Source organism: Gekko japonicus, unplaced genomic scaffold (assembly GCF_001447785.1).
Source record: "Gekko japonicus isolate JY-2015 unplaced genomic scaffold, Gekko_japonicus_V1.1 scaffold1176, whole genome shotgun sequence".
NCBI classification, from domain to species: domain Eukaryota; kingdom Metazoa; phylum Chordata; class Lepidosauria; order Squamata; family Gekkonidae; genus Gekko; species Gekko japonicus.
In genome coordinates this window covers 446,399-459,321 of record NW_015174877.1, presented here as the reverse complement: position 1 = coordinate 459,321, position 12,923 = coordinate 446,399, and the positions used below count along the sequence as shown (strand labels likewise).

Genomic DNA, 12,923 nt, shown 5'->3' with positions numbered 1-12,923 from the left:
CCCCCCCGCGCGAGTATTGCGGGTCCCCTTTCTTGTTAATACTAATATTGAATTAAGCAAGCTAGACAGATGCTATATTAGCATGGGTATGTGTGTGTTTTGTCAAGTCACAGCTGACTTATGGCAACCCCTTAAGGTTTGCCAGCGCCCACCTTCGCGTCATGACGATGACCCTGGTAATCCTTGGAGGTCTCCCATCCCATCCAAATACTAGCCAGGGTCAACCTTGCTTAGCTTCCAAGATCTGATGAAATCGAGCTAGACTGGGCTATCTAGGTCAAGGTATTAAAAGGAATACAACTTGACATTTCTCAAATAATAGTCCCATTTTTGTACAAGTCAATTTTGTTTGGGAGCCAAAACACTACAAAAAACAGTGCAAATACACAAACAAGAACACAGGGGGTTGGATCCAATGAGCTTTTCCACTGCTGTAAATGGAAGCAGGGGGTCCCCTTCAACCACCACAAATACTCAACTGGGAATCATGGGACTTGCATGGACAAAAGTAATGTGAGACGGGGGAAGTTATAAGGAGGGAAACTGGGGGAGACTGTGTGGCATACCTAGCTGGATCCAATCAATGAAGTAGCCTTACAACAAGTCAGGTCATTAAGGTCATTATTGTCTATTCTGACTGGCAGCGCTCCAGGGTCTCAGACAGAGGTCTTTCACATCATCCACAGCCGGATCATTTAAACTGGAGGTGCCAGGGATTGAACCTGGGAACTTCTGCATGCCAAGCAGCTGCTCTACCACCAAGCAACAGTCCTTCCTAGTACTATACCACCATGCATTAAGCCTACAACTTCCAATAACATTTGTAAAGCTCTAAAAATAAGAGGCAAGTCCTATCATGATAAAATGACTCTAGAAAACAAGTTCCAGAATAACGGTGGTATGGAAGCCTGAGATATAAAGGCAAGAATAAATAAGAATACCTAGTAGATGTTGCTTCCTGTATCAATGTTTCTTTTACTTTGATTGAAGGCTCTGGCTCAGGAGTCTCTTCTTTCTTTTCTGGTGCAGGAGTAACACTACGACTCTTAGTTTTATGGTGGGGGGAACGGGAATGGCTGCGTTTCCTCTCTTTCCTCACAGGGGAAGAGCGCCTTCGAGGGGAAGGAGATCTTGATTTGCGCCTAAACAGAATCAATTTTGATTTCATGTATTTAGCAACAATTTTTAAAAGATACCAAACAGATATGCATTTCAACTAAGCATTTCCATTTCTCTCTTCCAGCAAATTTCCTGTTGGCTTAGAATGGTAAAATGGATGTCTACAACTCACTTTCAATATAAAACTTAATGAAGCTAAGTTTTAGTGGTTAGAGTATTAAACCTTTGCCAAGTACTGCAGGGCACATTTGCCAAAAGGAGCTCAAGTCTATAATAAATTACACTACCAAAGAGGTCCAGATGTCCACAATAATGTAAGAGCAGCCCTGCTGGATCAGACCAGGGCAGCATTTGACACAGGTCCAACAAATAGGACATAGATGCCAAGACCTTCCCCTGATGACATCCTCTAGAGAACTGGTATTCAGAGGCTAAGTGCCTCTGGAGATTCCTTTTAGTCTTTACAGCTGGTAGCCATTGATGGGCCTCTTCTCCATGAATCTGCCTACCCCCTCCGCATACATACCCCTTTAAAGCCATCTATGCTTCCAGGAGTGACTACATCCACTGATAACAAATTCCATAATTTAATTATTGAGTACAGTAAAAGCTATTGGCACCAATTTACCTGGAAAGTTCAGTTAACTGAAGGCTAAGTCACTTGGCCACCAGCCAGGTAAATCTTTGTTAACTGGCAACTCCACTGCCCCATGAATGCTGGCTAACAAATCTTTCACAGTACATCTTTCACAGTACTTCAACTACAGGCAGGACTCATGCATGACAATGCCAACAGTTAGATATCTACCGTCTAGGGCTTCTAGACCGGTCCCTTTTTTCTCTGTTTTCTTTATCTTCCTTGTCTCTCTTCTCTTTGTCTTCATCTTGTTTCTTCATAGAAGCCAATTTTTCCTGTTCAATCTGAAAAAAGATCATTGTCTTAAATCAAACACAATGCTGAATCCATACAAGGAACTTCTCCCCTCACCACCACCATAATCATTTAGTGCTTCAGCGCAGTTCAAAACACTTCAACTTGGATATGCTATTTCATTATTCTCATCCAGATGTTACAAGACAGGACAGCGGAGAGAGTGGCTTGCCTCTAAAAACCAACTACAATTAATTACTGAAAGAAACAAGATTTGGACAGCCTGATTTATAAGCCAGTATACTAGCTCAGATACTGAGCCTGCAACTTTACATAAGTGCTTGGGTATGCCCAAGAAACTGTATTCAAACCCAGCCGGGATGGGTCTTTTTGTCTCAAAGAGCTACTCGCATCCTTAGCAATTTCTGCCACAAAATTAACCTTAAAGGGTAAGTGAAGAAGCATTTTTTTAAAAAATTGCTATTCAGAATATCGGAGCCAATGTTGAAGAAAACATCAAGCCATGCATACTGATATATTAAAAATTTTTCAATGGCCTTGAAAAAAGTAGGAATATTCTTCATATCGCATGAAACTGCACCCCTTTAGAGGCAGTCAATTGTACAGAAGTTCAGAAGGAACTGACCATTCACACAGATTCTGCTGTGACTTCTAAAGTGGGAGACTGATTTAGAGAATACGACAGAACACACCAACCAAGTGAAATGCTACACACATCACAAAGCTTCTGCCTCTAGGACTTGATTTATTTATTTAATTTCTATCCTGCCCTAGCCCACAAGCGGACTCACGGCACATCAAAACGTACAACATAACAACAAAGATCAATCAACTTTAAAAACAACCATTCCAATTCCCTTAATAAACAAGACGGCATTCCAGAAACTTGTGGTATCCTGTGCCTGTTTCCATCAAAGTGGATATGGAACCTGACTGGTATGGGTTCTCAGTGTGGAAAATTTGTTGCCATCAGGATCAAGGGCGGCTTGAGTAGGAGGGGCCAAATTGGTTGGACATTCACTGCCTCAACCAAAGGCCTGGTGTAACAGCTCCATTTTACAGGCCTTGTGGAACTATAATAGGTCCCAATGGGCTCTAATCTCTATTGGGAGCTTGTTCCACCAGGTTGGGGCCAGAGTCAAAAATGCCTAGCCCTGGTCGAGGCAAGGCAGACGTCTTTTGGGCCAGGGATTACCAGTAGATGTTGATCTACTGAGCGCAAGGCTCCTCAGGGCACATATTGGGAGAGGTGGTCCCACAGGTATGTTGGTCCTTGGCCACATAGGGCCTTAAAGGTTAACACTAACACCTTGAAGTGGATCTGGAACGCTATCAACAGCCAGGGCAATTGGCGTAGCACCAGGTGAAAGTGTGCTTGTGAAGACAACAGTCAGCAGGTGCGCTGTCGCATTTTGCATTAGCTGCAGCTTCCAGGTCAGGTACAAGGGTAGTCCTGTGTAAAGTGCGTTACAATAACCTGGAAGTGATCATCATATGGATCACTGTAGCCAACTCACGGGAGGAAAGGTAAGCAGCTAGTTGCTGAACCTGCCGAAGATGGAAAAAGGCTGATTTGGCAACTGCCGTGACCTGGGCCTCCATTGATAATGAGGCATCCAGCATCACTCTTAGGCTCTTTACTCTCTGTGCTGGCATCAATGGCGCCCACCCAGAGCCAGGAGCCGAATTCCCATACCCAATCCACCGGAGCTCAGGACCCCCATCTTAGATGGATTTAACTTGATGATAAGGCATGGGAGGCAGTAAAAGACAAAACACTGCAAGATTCTGAAGTGTTTGGTTAATGATATTTCAACTCTTTATGCCCTTAGAAGATTGCCACAATCTTCCCAACCTGGCAGATGAGATAACACACAATTCATATGTATTATCTGGTGGCACCCCCGAGATTAAGGTAGAAAAGCTATGGATAGCCTGACTAGTGCTGCTCTCCCTGCTGAGGCAGGAACAGAACTGGAGTAGTGGGTGGCTCCCAACAAGAAGACAAGAAGTGAAAGAGTTTGTTCCTGCTTCCCTGGTAGGAGGGGTTGGAATCACCCACCAAGATGACCTCCTCTCAGGGGAGAACTAACAAAAATTCCTTGGGTGGTGAAGGAGCTGAAACACAATGCTTGAGAACATCTGCCAACAGCTGATTAGCTGCCCCACCACATACAGATTTTACAAGGTACATCAATTCTGTACACTGTTTTACAAACGTGAGCTAAACAGCGAACCACACAAAAAGTCATTCAACCTTGCAGTAAGGGAACAGCATCCCACTGCGTAACCATAACTGGTTAACTAGATGTATACATATTTATTAAATTAGTATAAGTACTAGTGAAATGGTAGATTTTCAGAGTTAACCCAGAATTTGCCCAATTCATTCTCAAGCCAGTTATCTGAATCAGTGGTCCAGCAAGCCCACAACTGAACTGGAATTTGAAACCCGGTCCAAGTCTAATGCTCTTAATCCAAACAAAAGTGTCACAACTACTTAAAAGCTTTCTCCCTCTCATGAAAACAGGACTCTAGCAAATAGCACAAAGCTGTTACAGAAATCACTTTTCCATTTGCTACCAGCAAACCCTATGAAAGTCTTACCTGTCTCTGTTTTATTTCTTCTTTCTTCAGCTCCAGGAAAGCAGATGGAATACCAGCAATGTTTTCTTGTGCACTCAGCAGTAATGGCCACAGTTCCCCCATGAACTCTCTAGCATTTTTCCCATTCAAGAATCCAGTCAGGTTGATTTGCATCATTTTGGAATCTGGATTCTGCAAAGAGATACATGACAGGAAGAAAAACAGGTTACCTGAAAAAACAAACCCAGACAAACTCATTTAATTTTGACTTAATCACCTACCATGAGACTACAGTATATTATACTCATTTCTAGTTTTTAACAACTCTCTCTAAAAGGCTGTTCAGTAATAAAAGGCCTAGCAGATATCCAATTCTCTCACCTTGCCATTACATTCAGAATGGCCTGTTAATCCTTTGTGGATTTCATAAGTATTCTGGTCTGTGCAGCTGCTACAACTGGGGGCAAAAATTTAGCATACCAACTGTTACGATGCTTCTATAATGTTTTGTAGTTATCTACGCACTTGTCCCTCAATATTTTTTGGTTTCGCTGCTACTGTGATCCATACAATGGACAGAAGATGCACATTTACTTAACATTACAGAATTTATAAAACTACAATGTACCTGAAAGTCCTACTGTGAAAACTGAACAAGAATTTATGCATGCATTTGCTTACTTCCATCAGCAAACTAGACTAAGCCTCCACCATCTTGCTTATGGAACAAAAGCTGCCATATTGGGGATTTTTTTTTACAGTTATGTAATGCCCACAAAGGATTAAGAGGTCGAGCGGCTCACAATACATGTGGGCACTTGAGTTCTAACATTGTTGTTCAAAGCAACAAGGTCCATATAACAAGCACAGCTCAACAGCACAAAGCAAGTACAGATTCCAGGTGTCTTCAGTTTCTTCTTGGAACTTTGGGGGGGGTTTTGGAATCGCCAAGTCCCCTGTAGAGAAAGTTGTTCCCTTGGCTTGCTTCCGACTCCCTACTGCAACTCAACCACCTTGAGTTTAATGTTATATCATTTATCTAAATTGCAAAAGACGAACAAGCAATAATGAGTACACAACCACAAAAAGGAAAAAAGATTGTTTTAAAAAGTTCTTACGTTTTAAATCATGCTTTCTATGAAGGGGAACTAAAAAAATGCTTATTTTGGTTTTATTATACTACTACATGTTAGCAAGGTACTTCCTAGTACAAACTTTATTCAGTTGATCCCTTAAAAACTTACTTCCCCAGCTTGATTTCTAGGCAAACATATACGTTTCCAAATAAGGTTGTTAAAAAATGATAAAATCTTACGTTCAAATACAGCATAGCCTTTTTCCCCCTTTTAAACAGCAACACCTTTCTCACTTGAAAGATCAACTGTTCAGTCAAATCATAAAGATGAACTCTTTGGAAGGAAGACTGAGCATAAAGTATATTAGCACAAAAGCATTTTTTGCCAATAGTTCAAAGAAAAGACTTCACCATGTCTTGGGATGCAGTGGCAGACTGTGTAAAATAAATGAACAAGTGTACTATCATGAACTCAGTTTTATTTATGCAGTTCATGCTGTAAGATTCGTAAACTATTAATTTTATTACAATGGTGCAATCCAGCTGTACCATTACCAATTTCTCTCTCTACCATTGATTTCAGTAGGAGATGGCTCACACCTTTAATTAAGCTTTCCATCTACATCAATCTGAAGGATTGATTTTCTGAAGTATATCAGCCCCCTCCCCAACTGAAGACAGCCCTTTTTCTACCAAGCTGATCTTAATACCACAACTTCTCCTTTGAGAAGTCTCTTACCAATTTAGAGTTGCACCTCAATGCTTTTGCATTTAAACCTGATCTACTTCACAACTTCAAGAGCAGTGTAAAGCTTTGCCCAATTGCTCTTTGCTGGATGCTTTGTCTGTCTTTGGTTCGGCCACTTTACACAACTCACCTCCAAACACACACTGCATCATCAAGGGAGTTGGTCAGAGCGACATTGGACACTCACTCTGCTGTGACCTAATAAGGTGATGGTGCTATACTTCAGACGCAAGGAATAACTTCCATTTTGGTTCAGGCCTTTTAAATCATAAATCACATCATCATTAGAAAATTGCTGTCAAAGTAACTTAACATGTAACAGCAAAATCAACACAGTAAGTCTGATTTTTTTCCACCTGAGCAGTTTTGCAAACTAAAGCACCTTTCACTAAAACTACCAACCTTAACAAAGTGTTTTACAAAGTGATTTATTCACAAATATACATTGTAACAACATCCCCACCTAATTTCATCAACTGTTTTCCATAGAGAAGTTTCAGTTTCCAAAGCATTATGCAATACATTTACGAACATGAAGATAGGTCACACAGCAAAATCATTACCTTCACTTCCAACTGGTTGAATATAAACTCAATTACTACATCATCTTCAAATCCAAGGATTTCTGTTACTCTTTTTGTTATCCAAGGCTTGATTACTTCCAGGTTTACTTTGCTCATGTCCACCTGAGTTCATAAGACAAAAAGTATTATTACATTTTATGCTCATCTGCATAACATTTCCAACAAGCTGTCAAACAGTATAGGTTATTGCAAGTTACACTATAACACTATGCGAAGACGTTTCCGTGGTCATGTGGCCAACATGACTAAACACCAAGGCACACAGAACGCTGTTACCTTCCCACCAAAGTGGTACCTATTTATCTACTTGCAATTTCTTGCTTTCGAACTGCTAGGTTGGCAGGAGCTGGAACTAGAGACAGGAGCTCACTCCGTCATGTGGCACTCAGGTCTCGAACTGCTGAACTACTGACCTAGCACAAACTGCAGTTCAGCATCTTAACCACTTGAGCCACCGCAGCTCCCCACTAAAGTTTAGCATTTTATAATTCTTTAAAATCTTTCCTCAGTGGAATTAAAATGTCTAACCTACCTAGAGAAATGGCCAGAATTTTCCTGAGAAAGCATGACTGAACCACAAAGTTAAAAATGGTTTCTTCCACAGAGCAATTAATTCCAGCAGATTTTTTTTACTATTCTTCTAGCATATTTTTTCAGAAGACTGCTGTCACCCAGCCACAACTAGCTACAGTAAAATGAAACTACTTCACTGTCTAGTCACAATCAAATCTGGCAGCAAAATTAAAAGCAGTTTTTCCTAGTTCTAGTGCAATGAGACAAATTAGCCTTACTTTTGACTTCCCATATTCGCAGCAGTCTAACACATTTGAATTCAATTATATTCTGCAGCTTTTAGAAAAATTCAGTATGAATCTGTGAAGGTAACAAAATGGGCTTAGACAATAGGCCCCAGATAATTCCCAAAACCAAAACTTGTGTAGTATTATTTTATTGGGACCAAACAGCATGCAAGGTTTCCTAGAATACTTGGTCAGGCTGGATGTTCACTAAAAAAAACACAAAAGGGGGCAGCACTGCAAAAAAAATAAGTTGTTTGGATATATAGTGGCAAAGTCTGCATTGAACTTACTTTCTTTTCTAGGCATTCTGCAAACTTCAGTTGCTTCAGGAGCTTCTTCTGTTTGTTGCTGAAACGGTTATCCTGTTCTGCGCTTGTTCCCTAAAAGAACAACAGAGTTTAATTACATGAACCATACTTAAACAAATTATCACCCCAGGTTTTCTTCACAATGCTCTTACCACCTGGACTTTAAGTTAGTTATTGTATCTACACATGCCTCTAACAAATTGCCTTGTTAGTCAACTTAGTTGAAAGGGTCTCACTTGTGTCTGCTTATTCGTCAGTATAGAATCTTGAAGAACAGTTCATCATAAACAAATTTCAGAACACCCCATCCATACCTGTTATAAGTTTCACGTGAAAACTTAAAGGCATGTCTACCAATACTGAGAGCAATTAGTATGATGCTGATAGTCTGCACTATGTTAGTTTGTATTTTCTGTTCATTCCCATAAACACAACAGGGCATCCATGTTGGAAAAGTTTTACTGAGAAAATGAAACCTCAATAGTGAAAACAAATTACTTTTAATATTGTGCACAACCTTGAAGTAATCTCCTGATTTTCAGTTAAGGCAAACCACTGAAACAAACTCTGTTTCTTTCAACAGCACTTTGAAAGTGTGGCAATAGTGGCTTTTAATTACAAATGGTAGACATCATACCACATTGGACACTGAGCTACCAGATATCTATAAGAAGATAAAAACAACAACTGGCGCCAGAAAGGAGGGGGAGAACACTGCTGTTGTCTTATAATGAGCAAAGATTAAATTCAGAGATATGTGGATATGATCAGACTTGAAAGCACTCCATTAAGGCAAATCCCATTATCATGGGCACCTTGACAGCAAGTCTACTATATGTGTGGGCATTCTTAAAGATACCCACCATTATTATGTTTGGCAATGTTTGAGCTGTTCTTGCTCCAAACCAAAAAGGATATGTAATCAAATAATCTCTTAGTTTCATTGAATAAATTTTCAAGAAATATTTCTCGTGTTAATAGAATGCTTGACATAATGCGGCCTTGTGCTGATCCAGCATGGCTCTTCTTATGTTTTTATCATACTTCCAAATAAAAAGGCTGAAGGATCTTGCACATTTTAAACAATTGGACCATTTACTCAAAAGCCATTTATTCTGTACTTTTTTTTACTATGCATGCAAACAGAAAATATCAAAATAATTAGTGAACAAGCCTCCAGCACATAGATTGGATTAGGACCTGAGAAAGCAGAAGCTCTCTCTAGAGAGAGTAGTAAAGTAACACACCCATGACTCTAAAACAGTTAACTCCATGTTCTATTGAAGCAAAATGTTATTACTACTCTTAGCAATTAAGAATATAATTGAATATGTAATGTAATGTAATTTGGAATGGTAGATTTAAATGCAGTTCTTTGTCTTGGGGACAAGGAAAACACTCTACACAGCCAAGATGCTGTAAAATTCACTTCCATGCTTGGAAGGAGATGGATGGGGTCTAAGGATGGGATTCTCACAAATTAGGGTACATCAATCTCCAGTTCTAACATATTTATTACCTATGTTCCCCCCCCCAGTTGAACTGAAACAGATGATAACCAGGAACTAAGTTTGTCATTCTTTTGATCTGTTATGTACTCACTATTTTGCATGCTAATTTAACAAACCACTCCTATATATACAACTATGATATGCAATTCCATTTCATCATCTGACAAAGTGTGCATGCACACAAAAGCTCACACCTTGAATAAAACTTTGTTGGTCTTAAAGGTGCCATTGGACTAACTCATTTTACAACATCTGCCTGATGTTATGTCACAAAACCATGCCACCTGTACCAATGCTCCCTCTAAGCTGTGGAGTCTTGTGAGCAAAAATTCTGCTTTGTGAGTTACTGGCATTACAGTTATGAGCCAGTGATTTGGCTACTGCATAAATTAGTTTGCTCCAGAGCCATCCTTTCTGAGCTGAGACAAAAATGTGTGAGCCGGAGGCTAAAAAACTGTGAGCTAGCTCACACTAACTCAGCTGTACCATATGTGGCTGGCCACCCATGATCTATGGCAAATGTGTTCCATAGAATCCAGTTTCTCAGAAGTCCTTCTAACAGTAGAAAATTTGCTATTGACTTCTGCAGGGTTCAGCCACAGGGGAGTACCGGATATATGTTCTAGGCCTTTGTTGCAGAGAAGCTACTATTAAGAGTGCTCACTTAAAGTTCAAAGGCCATTGACTTGGGGGGTATAAACCAGTGTACTGGTTTGAGTGTCTGACTAGGAACTGAGAAACCAGGTTCATATCCCAGCTTTGCCATGGAAGCTTCTTGATGGATAAATCTGGGCTAGTCACACTGTCAAACTAACCTTCCTACCTCACAGGGTTGTTGTCAGGATAAAATGCAAGAGAGGAGAACAAAGCTGCTTTGCACCCCCAACTGAGGAGGTGGAGCATAAATGAAGTAAATAAAAATTTATGCGAACCACCCCTGTCCCTCCAAATACAAAAAGTACATTTGCTTATTTACATTTGTCTACTCCTTCTTTTTACATGTATGCACACCTTAACTACTTTTACATGGATCTTGAAAAATAATTTTTCTGTGTACACACAATACCAGACATCTTCCACAAAACAAGGAAGCTTGCATTATCACCAACCAGTTTTCCAGCCCCTATTCTTATCTTATCTGTAAGACGGAGCTCTTCCGCCAGGCTTTCGAGTAGGGGCTGCCACTGCCATTGTACCACCACCGTATTAACATCATGAGGTGCACTGGCCCAGGTATGGGGATGACAGTTATAGTGTAACATCAATTGAGCAGAGACAATTGTGTTTACTCGGAGTGTGTTATTGTTATTGGCATTTTATTATGGAATTGATATGGTCTGTTGAGCACCGACTTTTAACTGTTTTATAGGTAATGATTGTTTATTGTTTTATGTATGGCATTTGCCTCTATGTTCGCCGCCCTGAGCCCATGTTGGAAGGGCGGGATACAAAATTAATTAATAATAATAATATAATAATACATCAGCATTCAACACAGAAATGTTACAGGCCTTTCGATCTGCTTGCTTTCCATGAACTTTTGACCCATGCACCAAGAAACCTCCCCATACAGATATACATATACATGTACGCATGCACCTGCCAGCTGATGAAGCCAGCCCCAGTCCAATAACAGCTCATACGTGCAACTTTACATTCACTTTCTACAGAGTCAGCTTACTTTAATTCAGAGGAATTTCCTTTCTAACTAAACACCTTCAAGCCTCATTATTTATTTATTTATTTTATTAGATTTATATACCACCCTCCCCAATGGGCTCAGGGCAGTGTATAACAGTTAAATATACAATTAAAACAATATTAAAATGACAATTTACATCGATCTTGCAGGCCCTGCGGAACTGCAGTAAGTCCCGCAGGGGCCTGATCTCACACGGGAGCTCATTCCACCAGGCAGGGGCCAGGGCTGAAAAAGCCCTGGCCCTGGTCGAGGCTAGCTGGACATCCCTGGGGCCGGGAACCACTAACAGATGTTGATTTGTGGACCTCAGTACCCTCTGGGGTTCATATGGGGAGAGGAGGTCTCAAAGGTATGCTGGCCCCTGGCCGTATAGGGCTTTAAAGGTAAGCACCAGCACCTTGAAATGGATCTGGAATTCAATAGGCAGCCAGTGTAGTTCGGGAGGACCCCACCACTAAGAACCCCTTCCAAACTGAAATAATGCCCAACGTCTGCCTTTGGCTAAATATATATAGAAGTCATGTATTGCATGCAAACATGCAATCTCCTGGAAACCAAATGTAAATACAAACAAGATTATTATCTTCCCTAACATTTGGTACCAGCCTCTACCCCATTTTATCTTTCTAGTTCTTGTAGTTTAATATGGCCAGGGAGATGGTGTTAGGGGATTGATTGATGGATGAGCATCCACAAGAACCACCAACAATCAAAACTAAGCAAAATAAAGTAGGCAGCTGTGTTGGTTTATAGCAAAACCCAAAAACATGACAACACATTTTGCAATCTCAGGAACTCAAAAACTTGCATGTTGTATTGTATTATTTGGTTGATCTTAACAAAATACACTACATGAACTTTGGTTTTGGATTTCACCACACAAGTTTCTTCTTTGTTTTCTCTCTTTTTCTTTCTAGTTAAAGAGGAAAGAGGGAAAAGGGGGGCACCCACCACATCTGTATATGCCCAGGGGGGGGGGGGAACAAACGTGCCCGTTCTAGATAAGATGCCAGTGCCACGTGACTGTAGTGACAGAATTTAAATAGTAGTTCAGCAGCACCTTAAAGACTAATAAAATTTGTTCCAGCGGAAGTTGTCGTGAGTTAGACGTCACTTCGTCTGATGTATTTCGGCGTATATCCACTAGGCCAACGCATTTATATTAATGACAAAACAGTTAAAGGGATGTATGCAGGCATAAACTATTAGTTTTTAAGGGGTCACTAGGCTCCTGTTTTGGCCTCCAGTAGACATGGGCACATGCCTATGAGGGGGCGGAAAATGCCCCCCTGAGATTTACTGGGGAAGAGGCCGATTCTCCTCCTCCTGCTTTTTTCCGTAGCAGTTTAACGAAAGAGGCCAGATAATGACCAGAAAAACAAACAAGAACCAACAAGGAACAGGAAGAGGAGAAGGGGAGATCCCTCCCCCCCTTTCAGTTTCTGCCGCGCTGGAAAAGAGCCGCCATTTTATCCGCTCCTCACAGGGTCGAATAAGGGGGGAGGGGAAAGGACAAGGGAAAAGAAGCGGCCCGGCTGAGGTGAGCCGTCGCATAAGACGGTCCTCATCCCCCCCTGCCCAGGCCTGCTTCACATCTT

General features: G+C 40.9%; 1 protein-coding gene across 5 annotated transcripts in view; it reads right to left on the bottom strand.

The window, feature by feature from the left end:
• The window catches only part of SRRM1 (serine/arginine repetitive matrix 1), a 35,664-nt gene that overhangs the window by 22,634 nt on the left and 107 nt on the right, over positions 1–12,923 (bottom strand). For all 5 annotated transcript variants that reach the window (XM_015424856.1, XM_015424857.1, XM_015424860.1 and 2 more), the window contains exons 2-6: positions 8,095–8,184; positions 6,984–7,106; positions 4,619–4,789; positions 1,928–2,040; positions 942–1,142 (exon numbers count right to left, since the gene is read on the bottom strand). In XM_015424856.1, coding sequence (XP_015280342.1) covers positions 942–1,142; positions 1,928–2,040; positions 4,619–4,789; positions 6,984–7,106; positions 8,095–8,184 — 698 coding nt within the window. The remainder of the gene's footprint in view (positions 1–941; positions 1,143–1,927; positions 2,041–4,618; positions 4,790–6,983; positions 7,107–8,094; positions 8,185–12,923) is intronic.